Raw genomic sequence first — 21,712 nt, forward strand, 5'->3', positions numbered from 1 at the left:
ACCGTAGATAAGTCAAGTTAAACCACAAACCAAAAAGATAAGAAAAGGGGTGCAGTGCAAAACCACCCACCGTTCACAGAAACCACCATGGAAATTAGGAAATTACTCTGAATAACAAAACTACGATAGGCCAAGACCTCACGTTGTTTGGGGGAAAATTCAGTCTTTGCCGCATGGGCTTGGAAGGGAAAGGCAAGCCTGAGAACACCTCCTGACGAGTCAGAGAAAGAAAAGATGATTCTGTCTAAAGAAGAGTGAGGGACGCAGAGGAACTCGGAAAGGTCAAGGCCAGCGCCCCCTGGCCTGCCCCCCGCTAGAGGGCACACCCCACAGGGCAGCCTGTTGGGCCCACAGTTCTGCCCAGCACAGACCCAACAGGAACTTCAAGGATTTGTCTGTGCTTGTCACTTGTTTCCTGAAAGGACAGTGGTCAGAGCAGGTTCCGTCGGAGGGCGTGAGTTCCGTGGCCTTGGGGAGGGGGTCCAGGTGGGGTGACACCAGATCCCCCCCAGCTGCCCCTATAACCCACAGCCATCCTGGGAAGGGACCACACCAGAAACCCAGGCTGTCCGCCCGGCCCCTGCCCACAGCAGGCTTTGGGGCGCTCCTCCTGGTGGTGGCGGCCCGTCCTGCCCAGGCTGGGAAGTCATGCCTGCTCCTGGTTGGAGCCTCACCTCTGCCCATTTCCACAGGTTTCCTGGCTTCCCTGCCTGCCCCACTCTCTGGACACCACCCCCTCTTCCCAACTGCTGAACACCTTACTTGCAAAATACATAGTTCAGTAATTTCCAGCCACTCCCCCGGAGCAATTCCTAACTGCTTCAGACAAAAATACCTTTTCTGGTGGGCGGAGGAGGCCAGAGCCTCCATAGAAAGGCCCGTCTTCCCCTGTGTGGTCCTGGCCACACCCCTGGGAGCCCAGCCGAGGGCCCTGGACAGCCAGCCCCGCCTCCCGGGGGGGGGCAGAGCCGGTGCCCGCCACCCCTCCCCTCAAGGGGCACCCCCTTCCCCTGGGGGCCAGCCACCTGCCCTTCTCCGGACTTAGGAACACATCCAAAGGCCAGCCCGGAGCTCCGAACAGCGGGCAGACGGGAGCAGCAGGGCCACGGCAGCCCCAGAGGGGGGAAGCAGGCCTGGGAGCTCGGTGGAGACCAGGACCGCCCTCCTCGCCTCAAGCCTCAGAACTGGGCGCCTCAGGCACACAGACTAGACAGCCACAAGACCTTCCCCCCACCCGGTCATGTCACAGGACGAGCCAGCCCCACTAGGAGGGGACACGGACAGGGCTCATACAGGCTGCCTGGGGGCCAGACGGGGGCCCACACACGCAGGAGGGGTCAGGCCAGAGGGACTGGCGTGTATCCCTGCCGCGCCGGCTCCGGCACCAAACAGAGGAGACGCTCTCGTGCAGGGGAGACAGGACAACAGTGACGGGAGAGGCCCCACAGGTGAGAGTCCCGCAAGCTGCCTCAGCCCTCGTGGGCCGGTGCGGCTCGGCCTCCCTGCAGGGCACGCCGAGACGCCCCGCGTGAGCCAGGCCTCCACAGCAGGCGTGACCAGTGCCGGCAGAGGAGGGGGAGGCGAGTCCTTGAGAGGGAGCCCCCTTGGCACCCCCCCGACTCTCGGGGGGCCTCCATCCTCGTCACAGCAGGGCCTGTCCAGCGCCCACTCCTGGGGGCTCCTGCCTGTCGCACTTCCGGTGGCACGCGGAAGGACAACGAGGGTCTCCTGGAGGGCTTGTCCCGGCCACCCACGCGGGGGCACAGCCGGGGCAGCTGGGGAGGACGGGGAAGAGCCCCCGAGCTCCTTCTGGGGGTGCGGCGGGCCAGCCAGGGCGCTGTTCTCTGTGCTGGGGGACTGGGACCCAACCCCAGGCCCCGCAGCAGGGGGGGGGGCACGGGGAGTCAGCCCGAGAGCAGAGCTGGGCCGGGGACACCCCACACCTGGCCTCCAGCCCAGAGAGAGAGACAAGGCCGGGCGACACAAAGTATCAAAACCACCTTTACTGTTCAAAGGCTGTCGCGGCGCTCTAAAGTCGGGATGGCCCAGCCCAGGGCGGAGACGGCGCCGCGGGACCAGGACGGGCTCCGCCTGGCACCAGGCACTCTCCGCCCGGCTGCTGTCTCCCCGTCCGGGCTGCGGGTCACTTGGCGCTCGGCAGCGGCCACCCGTGCTGCTCCAGCAGCTCTTCCAGGTGCTCGGCCCGCTTCACTGCCGCCTGCAACGCCGCCCGCGGTTAGGCCTGGGCCGCCCCCTCCGCCCCCACCGCAGGCCGAGCCTCGGGGACCCACCTGGTGCTGCTTCCGGAGGCCAAGCACGGCCTCCTCCTTCTTCGCCAGGGCCGCCTTCACCCTGCAGGGGAGCGCTCAGTGGGCCTTGGGGCAGCTCCCCCCAGACCCCGTGGCTGGCAGGAGGCTGAGGGCAGCAGGGGGGCCAGGAGGGGCCCCCATCCCGGAAGAGCTGGCAGGTGGCTGTGCCCGCCCACCCCATCCCACCCTGCTGACGGCGGGCACCGGGCCGTCTGTGCGTGTTGGTGACTGGTGGTGACCCCCATGGCTGGGCCCGGGGCCACTGCCCACAGGACCGGCCTGGGTGAGTTAGAGCCCAGAGGCAGGCTCCCTGCCGGGAGGAGGAAGGACCCCTCCCTCAGCCTTGCCTCTCTGGAAGGAGCCCGGTCCTGCGGGGCTGGGGGAGCCGCCCACTGCTGAGTCCCCAGGGTTCCGACTCCTCCCGCACAGGACCCGGGAGCCTCCAGAGACCGCCCGGGGCAGCAGCCACCCCGTCCTGCCGGGACACCGGTGCCGCCCGGAGCCCGCAGCGGTGGCTCACAGCCCCAGCTCCCCGCCAGCAGCGAGAGGCAGACCCACAGTCCACTTCCTTTTCTCAGATCCCGGGTCCTCCGGTCCGAGCTGCGGCCCCCCCCACCACCGCGCTTCCCCAGCGCCCACCGCCGACCTCCCGTGCACGTGCTCCAGCTCAGCCTGCTTCTCCCGCGTAAGCTGCTCCAGCTCCAGCCGCTGGCGGGCCCGCAGCTCGGCCAGCTCGGCCCGGAGCTGCCGGCTCTCCTCCTCGGAGGCTGCCAGGCGGTCGGCGAACTCCTGGCGGAGCGCCTCGGCCAGGCCGCTCCTCTCGCTGACCAGCTGCTCGTTCACCTGGGCCGGCGGGGGCGGGAGTGAGCGGGCGGAGGTGGGGGGCGCGAGGGGGTCCCCCCCAGGCCGCCGCCCGCCCCTCCCCCGCGCTCACCGCCGCCAGGTGCGCCAGCTCCTTCTCCTTCTGCCGCACCAGGCCCCGCAGGCGCCCGCTCTCCCCCTCGGCCTCCCCGAGGCGCCCCTTCAGCTCGCTGCACCGCTCCTGCAGCGTCCGCTCCGCCCGCTCCAGCTCCGAGAGCTCCGCCGCGTGCCGGTCCCGGATGCGCTGCACGCTGGCGGGCAGGGGCGGGGTCAGGGGGCTCCGGGGCCTGGGGCCTGGGGCCTCGGCGCGCGGCGCGGGGAGGAGGCTCACCGGCTCTCCGCCGCCCTCTGGCTCTCCTCCCTGGCGCGCGTCATGTCGGCCTCCAGCCGGTGGATAACCAGCTCGATCTCCTTATCCCGGCCTCTCCGGACCTCTTCCCTCAGCTCCCGCTCGCGGTTCAGCAGCCACGCTTCCTGGGGGTGCACGGGGCTAGCTGGGGCCGGCGCGGGGTGGGCCCCACGGAACCCGGGTGGCAGGCCCCCGCCCGCCGTGGGCCCCCTCAGGACCCAGGGTGGGGCCCAGGAGGAGCACCAGCAGCGCCGCCCAGGGGTGCCATCCTCGGCCTGGGGGCGGGGGTGAGGGCCCAAACGGGGCAGGCTCTGGGAAGGCGATTCTGGAAATTCCCCTCAGGTTTCACACCACAGCCGCTGACCCGGCTGCCCAGCATCTGCTCACGCAAACAGTGACCCCCGTGCATGGTTACGAGCTGACACGGAGGCTGCCCGGCCACTGACGGGCCTCTGTCCTCTGGCCCACGCGCACGGCCTCATGTGCGACCCTAGGCACCTGTCTACCCTGGCCTCTTCCAGAAACGTCTGGCAGTGCAGGTTGGTGCTTCCTGGGGAAGGCACCAGGAATGAGGAGGGCAGCCACGGGGGTGGGGGAGGGGGAGGACCGCCCCCTCCGCCATCAGATTGGCCCCTGGCCCCGGTCTCTCCTCAGCCCCCCACTGAGTGCACACGAGAACATGCCCACCAGTCCCCCGAGCAGCCGGGCTGTGGAACCCAGAACCATGGCCACGGGAGGCCACGGGAGGGGAACCCACAGGTGGCTGCTTCCGCGCCTGCGTGCTGGACAGCGCAGGAGGCTGCTTCCGGCTCCGCACCTCCTTCTTGGCGCAGCTGGCCTCCCACATCTGTCGTTCGGCCTCCAGCTGGTCCTTCAGGGCCTTCATCTCCATCTGGGGGGCGGGCGGCACCATGACAGCAGGCCTCCAACCCCGGGTGCGCGAGCCCAGGCTCCGGCCAGCCCCACCCCGGCCGCCACCCCCGCGCCCCCAGAACCCGCGCGACGCACAGCGCAGGGCAGACGCGCACCTGGTGCCGGCGCTCCTGCTCCTCTCGCCCCTTCTCGAACTCGGCCCTGAGCGCCCTGCCCTCGGCCGCGCTGCTCTCCTCCAGCTGCTGCCGCAACTCCTCCAGCTCCGCCCGCTGCCTGTGGGCCCGCGAGAGGTCAGCGCGCGGGGCGCACGCGTGGGGCGGCGGGCGGCGGGCGGCGGGCGGCGGGCGGCTCCCCTCCGGGTGGCACCTGGCGGCCTGCTGGCCCAGCCGCTCCTTCTCCTCGGCCACCTCGCCGTACAGCCTCCGCCGCTGCTGCTGCAGAGCCCGCTGCTCCTGCTCCACGTGCTGCTCGAAGCTGTGGGGCCAGAGGCTCGGCTCGGGCTCTGGACTCCGCCCCGCCCCGCCCCGCCCGCAGCTGCGGCCCTCCCGGGGCTCGCAGGGAGCCCCACTGGGGCCGCGCGGCCTGCCCTCCGGGTTTCCTGCCCCGGCACCAGCTCGGTGCCGGCAGCGTCCGCCGTCTCCTCCCGCGGGTCCCGGCACACCCCAGCTCTGCTCCGGCCTGGACTCCCTCCTGTCCCCGGTGAGGCCCGCCCGGGGAGGACACCCACCGCTGCTGGGCGCGCTCCCGCTCCTGCCGGCCCAGCGCCTCCTTCTCCCGCTCCAGCTGCGCCCGGAGCTCCTCCACCTGGCGCCCGAAGCGCTGGGCCGCCCGCGCGTCCGCCTGCAGCAGCTCTGCCTCGTGCAGGCTCTTGAGCTTCTTAACCTCCTGCTTGTGCTTGGCGATCAGCTTCTGGATCTCGGGCTCCAGGCCTGGAGGAGGGCACCGCACTGCAGGGGCCTGTTCCTCCGGCCTCTCGCGGCCGCGGGCCCCTCACCTCGCCTGGCTATGCTACCCAGGGCCCTGACCCTTGCCTCTGGTACTGTAGGGGACCCCCAGCTCTCCCCCACTAGGACACTGGGGCCCCAGCCCATCCAGGGGGTCCCCCACCCCAGCCACCCCAGAGAAAGCCCCATGGAGTCCCCCGAGGCCCACCTTCCCTCCCACCCCCGGTGGGGCTCCCCCTGGAGGAGGGATCCCGGGGGCAGGTGGGCAGGGTGTGGGCGGCCATTAGTGACCACAGCTGGGGAGCTCCGCCAGCCTCAGACCCATTCTCTAAGCCTCCCCGGGGAGCAGCGGTAGTCCCAGGTCGCAGGGACCCCAGGGCGCCCCCCATGTTCCCCCCCAGTGCACCCCCGGCCCCGGGAAGGTGGATGAGTTCAGGGGGCAGATGCTCTCCAACCGCCCTTTGTCCTGGGTCCTGGGCCAGCCCTCCCCCGCCTCCAAACCCACTAGAGGTCGCCTGAGGGTCCCGTGGCTATGACTGAAACCACCACTGTCCTTGCTCGAAGACGCTGCCATCCGTGCCTCTGGGCTGTGCGGCTCGTCAGCCTCTGACCAGCTCCGGGGGTGCCGGTGCTCACCTCGGACTGTGATCTCCTTGATTTTTCGGGTTTTCTCATTGATCCACTTCTCCCGGCGGACTCTCTCGGTGGCGCTCATTAGCTCTTTGAGTTTCTTCATCTCCTGCCGAGCAGGAAACAAGAAGTCCCCAGCAGCTGAGGAAGTGGGGGGCGCCGAACCCCCCGCCCCCCGCCCCTGCACAAGCCAGGGAGCCTGTTCTGCCCTCCCCAGACGTGGAGGCCTGAGGGGGGAAGTAATTAGTCTTCAGAGACCCCACTGGGGTACCCCTAGGTCCACAACTCTGGTGCCCCCTGCCATGGCAGGGGGGACTTTAAAAACTTGTTGCCAGGGCTCCTGGGTGGTGCAGTCGGTTAAGCGCCCGACTCTTGGTTCTGGCTCAGGTCGTGATCTCGGGGTGGCAGGATCTAGACCCGTGTAGGGGGGCGTCCCGGCTCAGCAGGGGTCTGTCTGAGGTTCTCCCTTGGCCTCTGCGCCTCCCCCTGCTTGCACATGCATTCTCTCTGTCTAATAAACAAATCTTTTAAAAAAAATGCTGGTGCCACTGACTTCCCAGAGTCAGTTTCCGGTCTGGGGACCATCGCCACCCACACTGCGGTAGGTGCAGCTGGGGCGGGGTGGCCTGTGACTGGTGGCCACCAGCAAAGCCAGATGAGGCAGGGGTCTGGTCCTCAGCCAACAAAACCAGGAAAAGCATGTGTGGTCCCCCTGTCCAGGGATCCAGAGCTGGGGCAGCCAGCACTGTGGGGGGTGGGGTGGCAGGCAGGGGCCGCTCTGAGCCCTCCCTCCTCGGATGTGACCCTGGAGGGGTCCTGTGAGTCTCTGGGCCCCAGGGTCTGGCACCCAGCAGGGCAGAGGGAAGCAGCTCCAGGGGCGGGAGGGGCCGTGACTGGTGCTGGGCAGCTCCTCTCCGCCACCCGGATGTGGGGTGCAGGCCTGAGGCTCTTCAGTGTGTGCTGGTCCCGAGGCTGCATGATGGGTCCCGGGGTCTCATTCCTAAGCCCCCGCGACTCTCATGCTCCAAGGTGGCCTCCCTCCCACAGGTGCTGAGAGCTCGCTGGGGCTGGGGGCAGGCTGCGGGGACAGTGGTGGAGGCCGGTCACCCTGGCCACAGGCCACCGGCCCGAGGGACTCACCAGCTCGTGCTGCTCCTGCACCTGGGCCTCCCTGTCCTTGCGCCGCTGGTCCCCCTGCTTCAGCTCTGCCACCACAGCCTCACACCTGTCGGCCAGGGCCTTCTTGTCCTCAATCAGCTGCGACCAAGGGCGGGGGCTAGAGCTGCTGCCCTGGGGGGGGGCCCCGCCGCCGTGACCCCCGAGAGCCCGTGGGGGGACTCGGGCTGAGGGGGCAGGTGTGCCAGCGGGCAGGGGCTGTGGCTGGGGGACACGGCCGTGGGGTGGGGCGGGTCACGGCCTTGGGGAAGCACCCAGCGATGTCTGGGACCAGCCCGGCAAGTGTTACCACGGGAAGACGCTGCCCGTTTCCACAGAGGGGAGGGGCCCAGCGAGGAAGGCCCACGGGCCCGGAACTCTCCGTGAGGCCCAAGCCGGTCTGGAACAACAACCCCACGGGCCCAGCAGGTCCTGGCCCCTCTCCCTGGGTGCCCCGTTGCCCAAGCGGAGGCACCTGGTCAATGAAGGACAGGTGCCGCTGGATGGTGGCTTCGTAGTGTTCCCTCTGCTGCCGCAGCTGCCGGCCCAGCTCCTTCTCAGTCTCCTTGACGCGCCGCACAGTCAGGTCCCGCTGCTGCACCTGCGAGGGGCCCAGGGTCGGGGGTGTGCGGCCGGGCAGCACGCACCGGGGGAGGGGACGGGGGCGAGGCCCTCGCAAGGGGCAGGCTGGCGAGCGGGGCCCTAGTGGTCACGGCCCCCCGCGTGCGGGCGAGGGTCTGCGGGGTGGGGACGGGGACGGCAGGGGTGGGGACAGGACGTTACCAGCGCTCTCTGCAGCAGCCGCACCGCCTGCTTCTTCTCCTCCACCTCCAGCTTCAGCCGCATCACAGACGCGCTCGCCGTGCACGTGGGCCCCAGACGCCGCCCCTCCTCCGGCACCAGCCCCTGCGAAGGCCGCGCGCATCAGGCAGGCCCTGGTCACCTGGTGAGGCCCCACCGTCCCTCCCCGGGACCCCTCCGCACCTGGGGGGCTGAGGCCGGCCGGCCCTGCCCCGACGTCTCCGTCTCCATCTCGTGCAGGAAGCTCAGGATACTCTGCAGCTTGGCCTCGGACAGCAGAGTCCCGTCCTCGGGAGGACCGCAGCCCGCGCTCAGCTTCCCCAACTTCTCCAGGTTGTCAGCCGTCAGGGAGCTGCTGTCGTCCTCCTACGGGGAAGGGACACAGCGGCAGGCGCTGCTGGGGCAGCCGAGGACCTGGGTAGGGACTCCTGGGAGTCGCTCGGGGAACCCCAGGCAGGGGAGGCGGGGGAGAAGCCGGCGCAGGGACAGCTGCGGAAGGCGGCTGGACCTGGTCTGGAAGGAAGGGCTTCTCTGCCCAGAGGCTTGTGGGGCATCACTGGGGCACCATGGGCAGAGGCAATTCCCACTGCCCACCCGGGGATGCCCACCCAGAATTACTCTGAACACCCTAATAAGCCCCTTTGGGCCCTCGTGAGGGTCCCGACTGAAGCAGGCGGGAGCCCCCGTGACCCGTGCGGACCTGGTCGGTCCAGGAGTATTTGTCCTGGTGGTAGGCCCTGGGGCAGGGCAGCGGCTCGGGCTCCTCCTCCAGCAGCCGGAGAGTGTCCAGCAGCTCATCCAGGGTGGCCCTGGACTTGGCCCTGCCCCCGGCAGGACCCACCACCTCCAGATCCTGGCTGGCCACATCCCTGGAGTTGGCATCCTGCAGTGGACACGTACAGGGAGAGCCACGAAGGCCGTTAGAGGGCGCCAGAGAGCCGTTGGGGGGGACACTAGGGGGAGATGGGCCGGGGAAGGGGAGGCCTCCTCTGCACAGGCTCGTGCCCACGTAAGCACATGGACCAGACTCGCCCCAACCCACCTCCAGGGAGACAGGAAGAGTGGCCGCGTGGGACGCCCCTGACCTTGCCCCTCGACCCTCCCCGGCTCGCGGCTTCCTGCTCCCTCTGGAGACAGGTGCGCGGGCCCCACCCCGGAGCCTCGGTGACAACCCAGCGGGTTTCCACAGTGACCCATGAGACCCCATCCCTGCATCAGAGCGACAAGACCCACGCTGGGCAGCCTTTCCTGGCACCAGGGACCCCACAGCCATGGAGGGGCAGGCTTGGGCTACCCAAGCAGGGCTGCGCCCTGAAGCTGAAGCCGGGAGGGTGGACGGGAGGAGCTGTACAGACACCTGAGGCTTGTCTTCTGGAAACTGCCGGGGCTCTGGGGAGGAGTTGGAGGCAGACTGGCAGGGGTCCTCTGGGCCCGCCGTTCGGAAGCCAGACCCTGCACAACACAGCACAGCATTGGCCGCCCCCCACTCAGCTGGGGCAGCAAATCTGGGGAAGCCCTTAAGGAGAGGCCACACGCAGGGGAGGCAGAGCACGTGACAGCAGGCGCCACGGCAGACTTCGCGTGGAACACGGGACATTCGGGAGCGCTAACCTGCTAGGATGAAGGGTCAGGGGAACTGGTGCGACCCCAGAACCCTTGGTGCCCCCATGTCCAGCTCCAGATGAAGAGAGGCAGGAGCAGAGAGGCAGGGCCTAAGGGTCTGCTACACGGCAGAGCGGGGGCTCCGGGGGGCGAATGGCAGCAGCAGAGGCCACAGCCCTCCCAGAGGGACGGGGCAGGGCTGTCTGGGCTGGGCTTGGGGTGCCCAGAGCCAGGCCGGCTGGCAGGCCGGTCCCAGGCCCTGCTGCGCTCACCGGCGTTGTTGGCCTTCTGGGTCTGCTGGGCGTGAGTGGTGCTCCCTGGCCTCGGGAGCGGCTCCTGGGCAGGCCGGGGCTTCTCCGTCTCCCGGGCGTCCTCCAGCGGCCTGGGCTCACGGTCACCTGACTTCTGGGCCCGCTTCTGCTGCAGCTCCTGTCGTGGGGGGCCCCTCTGAGCAGCCTCGCCCGACAGAGCCAGGCCCCTAGTCCTTCCTGAGCCCTGCTGCCCTGGGACCCAACGTCCAGTGGCTCGGGGAAGGAGGTTCAGGGAAGGCAGCAAGCAGGGGTCCCCAGGGTACAGGGGTGGGCCCAGCCAGCATTTGCCGGCTCGGCACTGGGCTCCCCACGCTGCTTGGGTCACCCCGGGCACCTGAATGGCCGCTCGCCGGGCCTGGCGCGCCTTCTCCTCCCGGGCCTTCTTCCTGGCCGCCTCCTGCTGCTGGTGCAGGCCCAGGAGCCCCTCTCCGAGCTGCCGCCCCTGCTCCTGCAGAAGTCAAAGTCACAGCTGGTTTGACGGGGAAGGTGGAGCTGCCTGATGCAGCCCTGGGATTCTGCAGGACCCCATGGCCCCCCCGACCGCCACTTCTCTGCCCAGAGAAAACAAGCCTCCCTCCAGGCAGGCAGGGCTCTTCCAGCTGGGGAGGCCGCTCTGCCTCTAGGAGCCGCTGCAGCCGGAAGCCCGCTCGGACCGCTCGGCCCAGGGTGCTGCTGGCTGGCAGTTGTGTCCTGACACCCAGGCTGTGACTCGGGGCAGGGAGGAAGCTGGGCCGCTGGACAGGGTACAGACCCGCGGGGCAATCCCAGGCTGCAATGGCACTGGTCCCAGAAACCCCTCTGTGCGTGGCGGGGACCCTGGGACGCTGCACCCTTGCCGCCCAGCTCACACTCCACGCTGACCTTCGGCTTGGAGGCGAGCAGGTGCTCTGGGCGGGCAGCCTCGGCTCTGCGTCGCCGCACCTGCCGGCGGTACCATCGCTGGATGGTGACGGCGGCTCGGTTCACCTGGTGGATAAACCTGCCGGGGGGTAGGGGCAGCTGGGCTCAGGACCAAGGCCCAGCCCCGTGCGCCTGTGGACTCACGGCAGCTGAGCCACAGCCTCTCCACCCCCGTGCCCCCGAAGGCCTAGGTGGGCGGACAAGCTGACAGCTGCACGTTCCCGAAGACGCTCATCACCGCGGCCAGAAATGAGCCAGAGGCCCGTGGCTTGGCCGTGTGAACACTGCAGGCCTGACGGTGGACGCCATTCACGGACAGAGAGCCGCACACAGGTACAGGCAGGCCATAGGCCTGGCGCCCCAGCCACAGAGCTGGGCATGGCCAAGGTCAGGCCTGGAGAAGCGGGGTGGGGGGTTCTGGGCGAGGCGGACATTCTGTCTGGGCGGCTCTCCCTGCAGACGACTCGGGTGCACGCTGCTGCCCAAAGTCTCCACCATGCGACGCGTTACACGTGTGGTTTCTACTGCAGGTCAGGCCAGTAAAGCTCGGCTCTTCGGGCCGTCTGAAGGCACCAATGGAGCAGCCAGGACCTGGTCGGTCGCCGGCCCTGGGACAGGCGCACAGAGGGGCGCAGCACAGGGCTGCGGGCTCCCGGCCTGCTCCCCGGGCCCGCTCCGGGGCAGTGACTGCCCGGCGGGCGGGGTTCCGAGCAGCCCACACTCAGGTCACACAGCTTCCAGACCAGGAGCAACGCGTGGACCACGGATCACGTAAGATGTAAGACGCGGTAAGACTGTTAGTGGTGTTTGTTCTGTTTTATCTCCCTTCCCCTTAATCCTTTTTTAATTAAGAGCTTTAGCGAACTGCAAGGGACGTACTACGAGACGTACCCATCAAGTAAACGGTTTGAGGACTTTGCCTAAGCTGACAGGTGGGTGTACGCGCCGGTGGGACCCGGTTTAGAGCATCTCCATCCCCCCACAAAGGGCCCCCGCCCCGCCCCGCAGACTTGCCTGTTCTCCACATTTAGAACAGACGGGCCCAGCGACACGGGAGCTCGTCAGCGTCCGAGTTTGAGAACAACCACTCAAGCGAGAACTCCTGTCCCGGGAGCTCCAGGTCCCTCCCGCCCCCTCCCGCTCACCTCTCGGCCTCCTCCTCCGTCACCTCCTTCCTCCTGAGCGGGGCGCCCCCGGCGTTGTTCTGGGCCACACGGTTGCTGCCGGCCAAGTTCTCATGCGGCTTTGCTGAGCCGCTGCTCTCTCCCTCGCCGGCGGCAGCCTTGAGGATATTGCTAACCGGAAAGGGCAGGAGGGGCTTGGGGACGCCCGCCCAGGCCCCCCACAGCCCCGGCCAGCGGCTCTGCCTGCCAGCAGAGGGGGCAGCCTCGGCTTCACCCCGGGCGCCTTGGGGCTGGAAGGAGGCACCCACCGGACGTGAGGAGGAGGCACAGCCTGCTCCCGGGTTCCAAATGCTGGTCGACCCCCTCCCATGGGCCCATCTGGTGGCACCGGGGTGCACGGGCTCTTCCCATTCAAAAAAGGAGACAGATGTCAAGTCTCAGGACTCCTGAGCCAGACAGTGACCCGAGACACTGCAAGGGCACCCCCTCCCCCAAGTGTGCTGTGCAGGGACAAGGCGATGCCGTGAGGGGGGCCGCTGCGGGCTCCTAGCTGGGCCGCATGCCTGCCGGGGTCTGTCTGGATGCGCTCTCCTGGTGCCCCTTGTGGGCACAGCACTGGGCCTCATGGGGACCCGGACCGGGCCGCTCCCGGCGCGCCAGCTCCCACACCCGCCCGAGCAGAGCCAGGCCTTACTTGAGGGAGGGAGCCGTGCGGTTGGAGCTCTTGGGGGGCGGCGCCCGGCCCGAGGGCGAGTAGTGGTTGTGCACCATGCCTGTGACACAGTTGCCCACGGCTCCCTTGTTGCTCCTGTGGGGGGCGGGAGCGGCGTCAGACCCCTGGAGCATGCTCGCCACACCAGCACCCACGCGTCCCTGGGGGCCCCTCCATGGCCACCACAGCGCCAGTGGGGGCTTCTCGGGACCCGGGAGAGCCCCCACCCGCAGCGTTCCACGGAGCAGAGCCCGGTGCGGGCCGTGAAAACCCAGGCCCCTGAGGGCAGACACGGCTGCTGGCGGGGGGCCGGCCACAGACCCGCAGTCCGCGCAGGATGCGCCTTCCTGAACCGGCGACGCAGGACGGCAGACCCGCAGTCCGCCCTCCGCCCTCCCAGCCACCGGAAGGGATACACGTGTACGGACACATGTGGACAAAGGGGACATGGCGGAGACAGCTGCAAACACGTGACCACAGCGTTTTACAGGACGAGAAGCAGAAGGGCCCGTGGCAAGTGACCTGGGGAGGAAGGAGGTGCAGGGGCGCGGGGCTGTGGGAGCGGCCGCTCTGCCCCCAGGACCCCGTGGAGGTACAGGACGTGGGGCCGCCGGGTTCTTCGAAGGCAACGCTGGGCCCCAGATGCCCTCCTGGCCGTCAGCACCCCGGCACCAGGCTGCAGGCTGGCCCGCCCGGGGAAGCAACGTCTGGGTGCCGAGCAGGACGCCTGTGTCCGCTGTGCCACGGGGTGCGCAGCAGTGGTGGGCAGGAACTGAACCCCAAGTCAGGAGACCAGAGAATCCCTCCCTAGACAGACGCAGCAGCCCCGAGAAGAGCCCCAGTTGGGGACAGGTGCGGCCCCCCCGGGACACCAGCCTGGCCCCTGCCCAGTCGCCCTGACGTGAGCCACCGCACAACTCAGAGGGCCTCCCTCGCGAGGCTGGTGGAGTCCATGTTCCAGACACCGAAGGACAGACACACACGCGAAGAGCAGACAGGGCGGGCTCGGCAGAGGACAGGGCGCGGTCGAGAATCCATACTGGCCACCAGGCTCGCCGGCAAATGTTTAACAGCCTGTTTGCCGGAATAGCTCGTATTTCTGGGGTCTGCCAATTGCAACGTTCCCAGCGCGGCGGACTCGAGACACGCGTGGAGCCGGGCCGAGCGCACAGCCGGCCTCCGCAGCTGGGGCAGGTGACCCGGCCGTCACGGCCACATCATCACAGAAGGGGCGAGAACCGCCGCCCTTGGGGACGGGAGGAGCTTGTGGGCCCCAGGGCCATGTGGCTGGGCCACACGCAGGGACAGAGGCAAGAGCAGGCGTGCAGCTCAGGGGTATGCGGGCCCCTCGGGTCCCAAAGCTGGAGGCAGAGAAGAAAGCGGGGTAGGGCCGGCTGTAGAGTCCATCCAGGAGGCGCACCGGGCAGCGGCGGCAGTCACGCGGGAGCAGAGTAAAGAAAAGGAAGGAAATTGCCAAGGAAACCGCAGGAGAACATGCTGGAAAGCACTAGAAGCAGCCAGAGCGCGGCTGTGTCCGGAGAGCGGGACTTGGCGGGGAGGGAGGGCAGCAGGTCTGCCAGGTTCCAGCTCCTCCCTTAGCCGTGCCCACGCGTCACTCGGAGATTACGATGAGATTTTCATCTAAGTTCTCACACCCGAAGCAGGAACTCTCACCACGCCGACTCTGGGGACCCGTCCCCGAGAGCCCCCCCAGACTGTTCCTTTGGCAAACAGCAGCTGCGTTGAGAAGAAGCTCTTTCTCGCACAGAAGTAAACGCGTCCCCTTGTCCCTGTGCCCACGGCGAGGGGGAGCCGTGCCCCCAGCAGCCCGGGGACGCCGAGATGAGCCTGCTTTCCGCTGCGGCTTCTCCTGGTCACCTGGCCGTCCCGACGACTCCCTGGCCTCTGCAGACCCCTGCACGCTGGCCGTCACTCTGCGCGCACCTGGTTCGGTCTCGCGGTGGGGGCGGTGCAGCCGACCCGGGACCCCCGGAGCCGGCACGCAGACCGACTAATGGCGCACAGCGAGCCCGGAGGGCCCCGGGAAACACGCTCCACCCTCCTGAGATGTGGAGCTGGGCCTCATGTGGCAGCCAGCGGCCCCTTCAGGAATGAAGCCGGGTGTCTCGGGCCGTCTGGAGGCAAGCTGCCCCACGGAGGAGAGGGCGGGTGGGGGCCCGCGGCGGTGTGCGCCCTCTGAGCTCCCCGTCAGGCCAGAAGAACCCCGCCTCGTGTGCAAGACGGCGCCCTGCAGCCTCCTTCCCCGGGCCCTTGGGCGGAGAAAGCCGGCCACACGTTCCCTCATTCATTGCCTCACTCCAGAGCGGGGAGGTCCTGCCACGGGCAGACACACAGCACACCCCCGCCCCCGGCCCAGGGGCCTCGGGTGGTCAGGGCCACGAGGAGCGCCTGCAGCAGGGCCCACCTGTTGTTGGCAGTGAAGCTGGGAGCCAGGGGCACGGTGCACTCTCTCCTCCGCGGGCCCACTGGCGCATCGACAGTGCTGGGACTCCGGGAGTCCGGCGACACGGCGAAGGCCCTCGGCTGGTCATCCTGCATGACACAGTAGCCACCTCAGACCACGATGTGTTGCACAGGCCACTGACCCCAAGCCCCTGACGAGTGCCCCCACGGCCTCACGCACAGACGGGCTGGGCCGGGGGCTGGGAGTCTCTGCGCTCCTCCGCCACCCGTCCCGCAGTGATCTGAGCTGGCTACCCCCGACCCCTCCCCGCTGGCCAGGCAGGCGGGGGCCCACCATCACTCTCCGAGGGACACAGACTCGGTCCTTACCAGGACATTCCATGTGGCTCCCTTCTCGCTGGAAGCTTTGCTCACACCAGCCGGTCTCTTTTTCCCACCGGGGCCGCCCTCGAAGAGGGTCAGGAAGTGGGGGTGCCCGGCCGGCCTGCGTGGGGAGAGAGGATGGCACGCAGGGACAGTCAGTCCGGGGAGGCCAGCTCTAGGAGCACAAATGGGCAGGTCTTCCAAGGGGACGGGAGGAGCCAGGTCACAGAGATTCCTGTCCCCAAGCCCACAGCTTGGCCTGTCGCGGCTTAGCTATGATCCGACGACCATGCCCGAAGGAAACGCCCCCACTAGAGCTGCAGCCACCTGGACACCCACGTGAGGGGCGCCGCAGGGAGAGGGAGAGAAGCAGGCAGGGGGACGCTGGCCGGGGGTCTGCATCTCTACTCGCAGATAGGACGGGTCCAGATGCGTCCCGCCTGCACCCGCCCCGCCGCCCCATCTGGCAGGGGTGGACTGAGTGAGTGCCTGTCCCGTCAGGCCCCGGTGTCTAGCCTGGGCCCCACCGGGTGAGGACGGAAGGGCGACTGACAGAGGCAGGAGCAGGGCAGGCCGGCGGCTACCTGTAGCCTGGGCCCCACCGGGTGAGGACGGAAGGGCGACTGACAGAGGCAGGAGCAGGGCAGGCCGGCGGCTACCTGAGGGGCTCGGCCGAGGCCTGGCTGGCTGGCGGCTGGCGGACCTGCGTAGTGCTGCTGGATCTGCGGAGGTTGTTGATGGTTCGGGCCCCTGCGGGCCCCTCCTGCAGAAGGAAGGAGCAAGCAGCCCCGTGGCAAAGGCTTCAGACGCTCACCCGTTCACCCCGTGCCACACCAGGCCTCGGAGAACGGATGTGGGGAGAGGAGACGGTCTCCTGGTTCTTGTGGACAAAAGCAGCGTGGGGTCCTGGGTGAGGGTCAGGGTGACCTGGTCCAGGTCCTCGACCTCCCGAGGCCTCGTCTTCCTTGAACAATGTGGGGACCCTTCGACCCTGGCTGGTGAGTGCCCAGGAGGAAGCACGTGGGGCCTGGCCCGGGGGCCTTGGCAATGGCTTCCGGGCCTGGTCGTGACCATCATCGGCTACCCGAGAGCACGGCCGGCTCATTCCCGCCAAGCACCTGCTGCCGGCAAGCCCACCAGGCTTTCTTCAAGGCCGGAAGGAGCTCATCTCTCTCCCCCCAAGTCACCCTGCTCCTTGAGGACGCAGACAAATCCGGTGTTGGCAGAGCAAGATGGACAGAGAGGTCGGCGCCAGCAGGGTTTACTCTGCCTTGGGCCCTGTCCACCCTCGGCCGACCCTGGCCTTGACCTTTCTCAAGTTAGGTCTCTGGTCTATGAAAGGAGTCCCTCTTGAGCCTGGAGCGGCCGCAGGCAAAGAAAGGACAACAGACAAGGGGGAGGCCTGCAGAAAGGTGGGGCGACCCTTCAGGAGGTGGGGGTGATGGGGGGCGCCCGCACAACCCCGGCCCCAGCACTCACCAGCACCTTCGTCCTTGGCTCACTGCCTGTGACCACAGAGAAGGAGCGGGTGAGGGGCTTGGCAGCCGAGGCGCTGTGGGGACGCCGGGACACAGGCGGAGGGAGGCCCGTCAGGCTCAGATCCACCCCTTCTGAGCTGCCCTCGGGGCTGCCGGAGGGACCACTGGCGGCCCGGGAGCCTTTCATGGAGGCGGAGCAGGCCCTGAGCAGGCAAGAAACGCAGTGGGATGCCCTCTGAGGAGCCAGGCCTCCTCACACACCCCCTCCCGCCAGGCCAGGAGCCTGCCGCAACCCAGCCACCTCCTCGTGGAGAGGGTGGGGGTCCCTCTGTCAGAGCAGGACTCCATGCTGAGTGACGGCTCTCCAGGGGGACCCACCCTGCCCGAGGGTGGCCAGGGGCAGCCCCCCACCCGCCACGGGGCAGGTTCTGCACCCGTCCGAGCCTCCCTCCTCCATCTGTAAGACAAGCAAAGTGCTTCTTCCTGGGGCCGTCCTGGACAGGGCCGCGGTGAGGCTCCAGGAGAGATGGTCTAGCCGGGACGTGGTCTGACGCATGCTGCCCGACCCAAGGGCCACAGCTCTGGCCTGCTGTCCGGCCGTGGGAGCCCTGCATTTCCCCAGAGCGCCTGGAGCGTGCTGGCTGTGGCATCTGCTCCCCCCCACCCCACCCCACCCCGTCTCCCTGGCTGTCCCTTCCTCTTCCCAGCCCCTCTGCTCAGAGGACCCCCAGGCTCTGCCCTGGCCTCCCCTCCACCCAGATTCCCAACTGGGGCCCACGTCTGGCCCCCAAGCTTCAAAACAGAGGCTGACAGGTCCTGACCCACTCTGTTCCCTAATTTCTGCCACAGGACGAGCTGTGCATCTGGTGCCCCAGCCCCAAAAGGACCAAAGCAGAACCCTGACGTCCACCTCCGGCCTCCCCCGCCCCAGGGTCATGTTTTGTAACGGACTCAGACCAAGGATCTGGATCTCAAGCGGACATCCTGCCCTTCCCTGCCACACCTGTGCCCTCTCCCCACACCCCCCCTCCCTCCACGGTCTCTCCTAGAACCGGGACAAGCACACAGCCCCCCGCTCCTGGCCTCCCCACAGCAGCCAGAGCCCATCTTTGTCTACCAGGTCCCAGATCACACCGCGTCCCTGTCGAAGACCTTCCCAGGGCTCCCTGGCACAGAAAATAAAGTCTAGACAGCCAGCACCCTCAGATCTGACCCTGCTCTCTCTGTGACCCCTCACTGCCCGCCCCCCACCCCCCCCGCCCTGTGCTCTGCTTCAGCCAAACCAGCCATCCTGCTGCCCCTCAGACGGGCTGGGCTGTCTCCATGGCCAGCCCGTGCACCTGCGGGCCCCTCTGCCTGCGGCCACTTTCCCTGGGATGTCACCAGGCTCCCCCTTCGGTCACAGAGCCAGCGGTCCCCATCACTTGGCTCCCTCCTCCTGCTTTAGTTCCCTTCAGCTGGCCACACAGGTCAGTCTGTGTTGTCTGACTCCTCATAGGAACATCAGCGCCACCAGGACAAGGACCCCTGGCACAGGGCCGGCACACAAGCAACAGGAGTGGAGCCCGTGAAGCGGGAGACGGAATGACCACGGAGGAGAGCACAGCCCCGCCGGCCATGGAGGACGCTGGTGGACCAGCAGCCACACACCCCTCCCACGGCGGGTCCCCGCGGCCGCCCCCTCCACACGCCCGGAGTCGGGGGCCCCTGGCCAGGGCCAGTGCCGCTGTTCTCTAGAGTGGCGCACAGATCTGCCCCCGCCGTTCACCCCGCAGGTGTCCCCACTCCGGCGTCTGAGGTCGCGCGGGTGATGGTCACGCCCTCCGCTCCCCAGGGCCCTGGCCACACCCCGCCGGCCCCGGGCTGGCCGGCCGCGGGCTGCTGGGCTGACACGCGGGCAGCGGCGGCGCGCGGGCTCTGGGAAGGTAAACACAGCCTCTCCCTGGAAACCTGCGGGCCAGACCTCGCCTTGCACCCGAGCCCCTGCCCCGTCCTCAGCAGCGGCGGAGCAGGGCCCCCGCGGAGCAGCTCCCGGTCCCCCAAGGTCCGGGCTCAAGGGGGCCGGTGGGACCCGAGCCCGCCCACTGGACTCCGCTCCCCGGCGCAGCCCCCGCCCGCCCCTGCTTCACCCGCGCGGGCCCCGCACACGCGCATCCGCGCCAGCCCCCCTCACCTGCGCGAGCCGGGCCTGGGGCGCGGGGCCTGCGGGGCCGGCCGGCGGGCGGATGTGCGAGGCCCTCCCGGGTGGGACGCCCGAGGCGCCGGCTTTGGGCGGGCGACCTCGCGCCCCGGCCCTGGCGCAGGCTCCGAGGCCCAGGTGACAATGAAGCGGCGGGGCCGCAGGGCGAGCGGCGGCCGCTAGCAACCAGCCTCCAGCCTGGCGCCTCCTCCCCCGTCCGTCATCGGGGCCCGCCTTTCCCGCCCGCGCCGCCTCCGGATTGGCCGTCCGGGTGCCCGCTCCGGCCGTCCGAAGAGCTCATTGGGCGCCTGGCTGTCCTTCGGGCGTCCGGGGGTGGGAGCAGCCGGGAGGAGCGGAGCCCCCCCTTCGGCCGCCGGGGCAGCGGGCCGTCGATTGGACCAGCCGGAGAGGGCGGGGCCTCGGCTAGTCGGGGGCGGGATGGGCGGAGCCTCAGGGAGGCGGGAGGCGGGGGGCGGGGGGCGGGCGCGGCGTGGGCGGCGTGGCGCTCCCCGCACCGTTACGCGGTACCCGGCCGTCCGCGCCGACGCCCAGGCGGCCCCGGACTCCCACGCGGTCCCCAGTCGCCCATGCTGTCCCCCGGTGCCCACACCGTCCCCCGGACTCCACGCCCTCCCTTGGCGGCCACACGGTCCCCATCGCCCACGCTGCTCCCCGGTGCCCACGCCGTCCGAGTCGCCCGCGGGTCCAGACTCCCTCCCCGCCGAGCCCCGTCTGGACGAGATCCTGCTGCGCACACCCACCCCCCACCCCGCAGAGCTCCATTTAGGGCTGGCGCCTGCACATCCACCAGCAGCGAGGCTGGTGCCCTTTCTCAGGCGCCCTGTCCCAGGACCTGGTCATAGACCGGAGGCCACTGCCCTGCCAAGACGATGCGGCGGTTTCATATCTAGGTCTATGGTTCGACTGAGATTTTGTGTAAGGTGTGAAATATGGGATAATTTTTTTCCGGGTTGGGGGTCGGGGAGGTGGGGTGTGCATGGATGTCGAATTATCCCAGTACTATCTGTTAGAAGGTCATCCCCTTTCTATTGAGTTACCCCCACACTTTTGTGGAATCAGTTGACCATATTTGCATGGATTGATTTCTGAACTGTCTACACTGGCCCATTGATCTGTGTCTCAACTTCCACCATCGTGGATTAGTGCTGCTTTACAGTAAATCTTCAAATCACATCGTAGGAGTCCTCTTTGTTCTTCTTTCTCGAAATTACCTTGGCTTTTCAATTTATTTTTACTTTTCTTACAAATTTTCATATCAGCTTGTCACCATCCACAAAACAAACAAAAAAACAAAACAAAACAAAAAAACCGAGCTGGAACTCTGATGAGGATTTTTTTTTTTTTTTTAAGATTTCACTTATTTGTGAGAGAGAGCAAGCACATGCACACAAACATGGGGAAGCAGGAGGGAGAGGGAGAAGCAGGCTCCCCTCCAAGCGAGGAGCCCAACACAGGGCTTGATCCCAGGACCCTGAGATCAGAACCTGAGCTGAAGGCAGCCGCCTGACTGACTGAGCCACCCAGTGACACTTGATGAGGATTATGTTAATTCATCTGTAGATGAATTTGGGAAGAACCGATGTCTTAATAGTATGAAGTTTTCCAGTCCACGAGCATGGTATACCTCTCCGTTATGTAGGCCTTCACTGACTTCTCTTACCAGTCTCCAGTATTTTTCAGCAGGTGTTATTGCTAGCATGTAAAATACAGTGGTGCATATAATTGACCCCATAACCTATGCCCTTGCTAAACTCCCTTATCAGTCTTAGGAATTTTTGTAGATTCTATGGGAGTTTCACATAGACAGTAATAACTGTGAATAAATCTCCCTTCCAATCTATTTGCCCCCCTTTCCTCCTGTTTCAGTGAACTGGCCAGGGCTTCCAGTACAATGCTGAACGGGAGTAGTTATGATGGATAGAACCACCTTGTTCCCAATCTTGGGGGGAAAGCTTTCAGTCCCACACCATTAAGCATGCATGTTAGCTCTGGGACCAGGTCAGAGATCGTTGTATTTCTCATTGACAGTGTTTTTTTCATGAATGAAATGTTGGCTTTTGTCTCTGGCATTTTCTGCATAAAATGTGATTTTTCTTCACAAATGTTAGTTTGATGAATTACAGATTGATACTCAGAGACTGATGAAGGATATTGGTCGGTAGCTCTCTAGACCACATACACATGGAACAATCCTCGAGACTGACTATATGTTCTGGGCCATGAAACAAACTTCAACAAAAGTTTCAAATCTTGAACAATAGAACTGAAGTTATAGAAAAAATGTTCTTACTATATCAGAATTAAAAGCATAATGGGAAAAAACACATTTAACAACCCACTAGACAAAAAGACATTTCAAGGTGAATTAGAAAATATCCTGAACAAGTGAAAATTAAACTATTATCGAGCACTCCTGGTGGCTCGGTTGGTTAATTGTCCGACTCTGGATTTCAGCTCAGGTCATGATCTCAGGGTCGTGGGACTGAGCAGAGTCCGCCTGTCCCTCTCCTCCTGCTCCTCCCCTTGCTCTATGTTTAAAAAATCCTTCAAAAAATAATAAAACTATCGAAATTCATGGGATGTAATCAAAGCAGTGTCTTGGGAAAAACTTGTAGCATTAATATTTCCAATGTTAGAAAAATAATAAAGGTATTGGGGTGCCTGGGTGGCTCAGTC

General features: G+C 66.6%; 1 protein-coding gene and 1 long non-coding RNA gene across 6 annotated transcripts in view; one reads left to right on the plus strand and one right to left on the minus strand.

Annotated features, from left to right (window-relative positions):
- LOC309850933 overlaps positions 1-21,712 on the plus strand; it is a 1,194,231-nt gene that overhangs the window by 814,334 nt on the left and 358,185 nt on the right. The window lies entirely within an intron of this gene.
- CEP131 (centrosomal protein 131) lies at positions 1,989-19,247 on the minus strand. Of its 5 annotated transcripts, none has more exons than XM_082705407.1 (26): positions 19,010-19,247; positions 16,838-17,039; positions 16,018-16,121; positions 15,365-15,479; positions 14,997-15,124; positions 12,554-12,667; positions 11,881-12,030; positions 10,697-10,814; positions 10,170-10,283; positions 9,797-9,953; positions 9,280-9,374; positions 8,623-8,805; positions 8,106-8,288; positions 7,905-8,027; positions 7,597-7,722; positions 7,107-7,223; positions 5,973-6,075; positions 5,120-5,321; positions 4,759-4,866; positions 4,548-4,665; positions 4,337-4,411; positions 3,502-3,644; positions 3,244-3,421; positions 2,956-3,152; positions 2,292-2,352; positions 1,989-2,218 (listed from the first exon to the last, which is right to left on the minus strand). In XM_082705407.1, exons 2-26 carry the CDS (start codon positions 17,021-17,023, stop codon positions 2,144-2,146), a joined length of 3,273 nt encoding a protein of 1,090 aa, XP_082561533.1. In that variant the 5' UTR covers positions 17,024-17,039; positions 19,010-19,247; the 3' UTR covers positions 1,989-2,143. The 5 variants fall into 5 exon arrangements, with proteins under 5 accessions (XP_082561533.1, XP_082561531.1, XP_082561532.1 ...); XM_082705405.1 differs by having other exon boundaries at positions 4,277-4,411; XM_082705406.1 differs by having other exon boundaries at positions 7,107-7,256.

The sequence above is a fragment of the Mustela nivalis genome, assembly GCF_964662115.1.
Source record: "Mustela nivalis genome assembly, chromosome: 17".
NCBI lineage: Eukaryota > Metazoa > Chordata > Mammalia > Carnivora > Mustelidae > Mustela > Mustela nivalis.

Bases quoted from the DNA above. Each gene is read 5' to 3' on its own strand.
- CEP131 (XM_082705403.1), bottom strand. From the start codon at position 17,023: ATGAAAGGCTCCCGGGCCGCCAGTGGTCCCTCCGGCAGCCCCGAGGGC. The intron at 12,668-14,996 runs GTGGGCCCTGCT...CGCCCCCCACAG, and splicing joins AGCTTCACTGCCAACAACAG to GAGCAACAAGGGAGCCGTGG. The intron at 8,289-8,622 runs GTCCGCACGGGT...CCTTCCCCGTAG, and splicing joins AATACTCCTGGACCGACCAG to GAGGACGACAGCAGCTCCCT.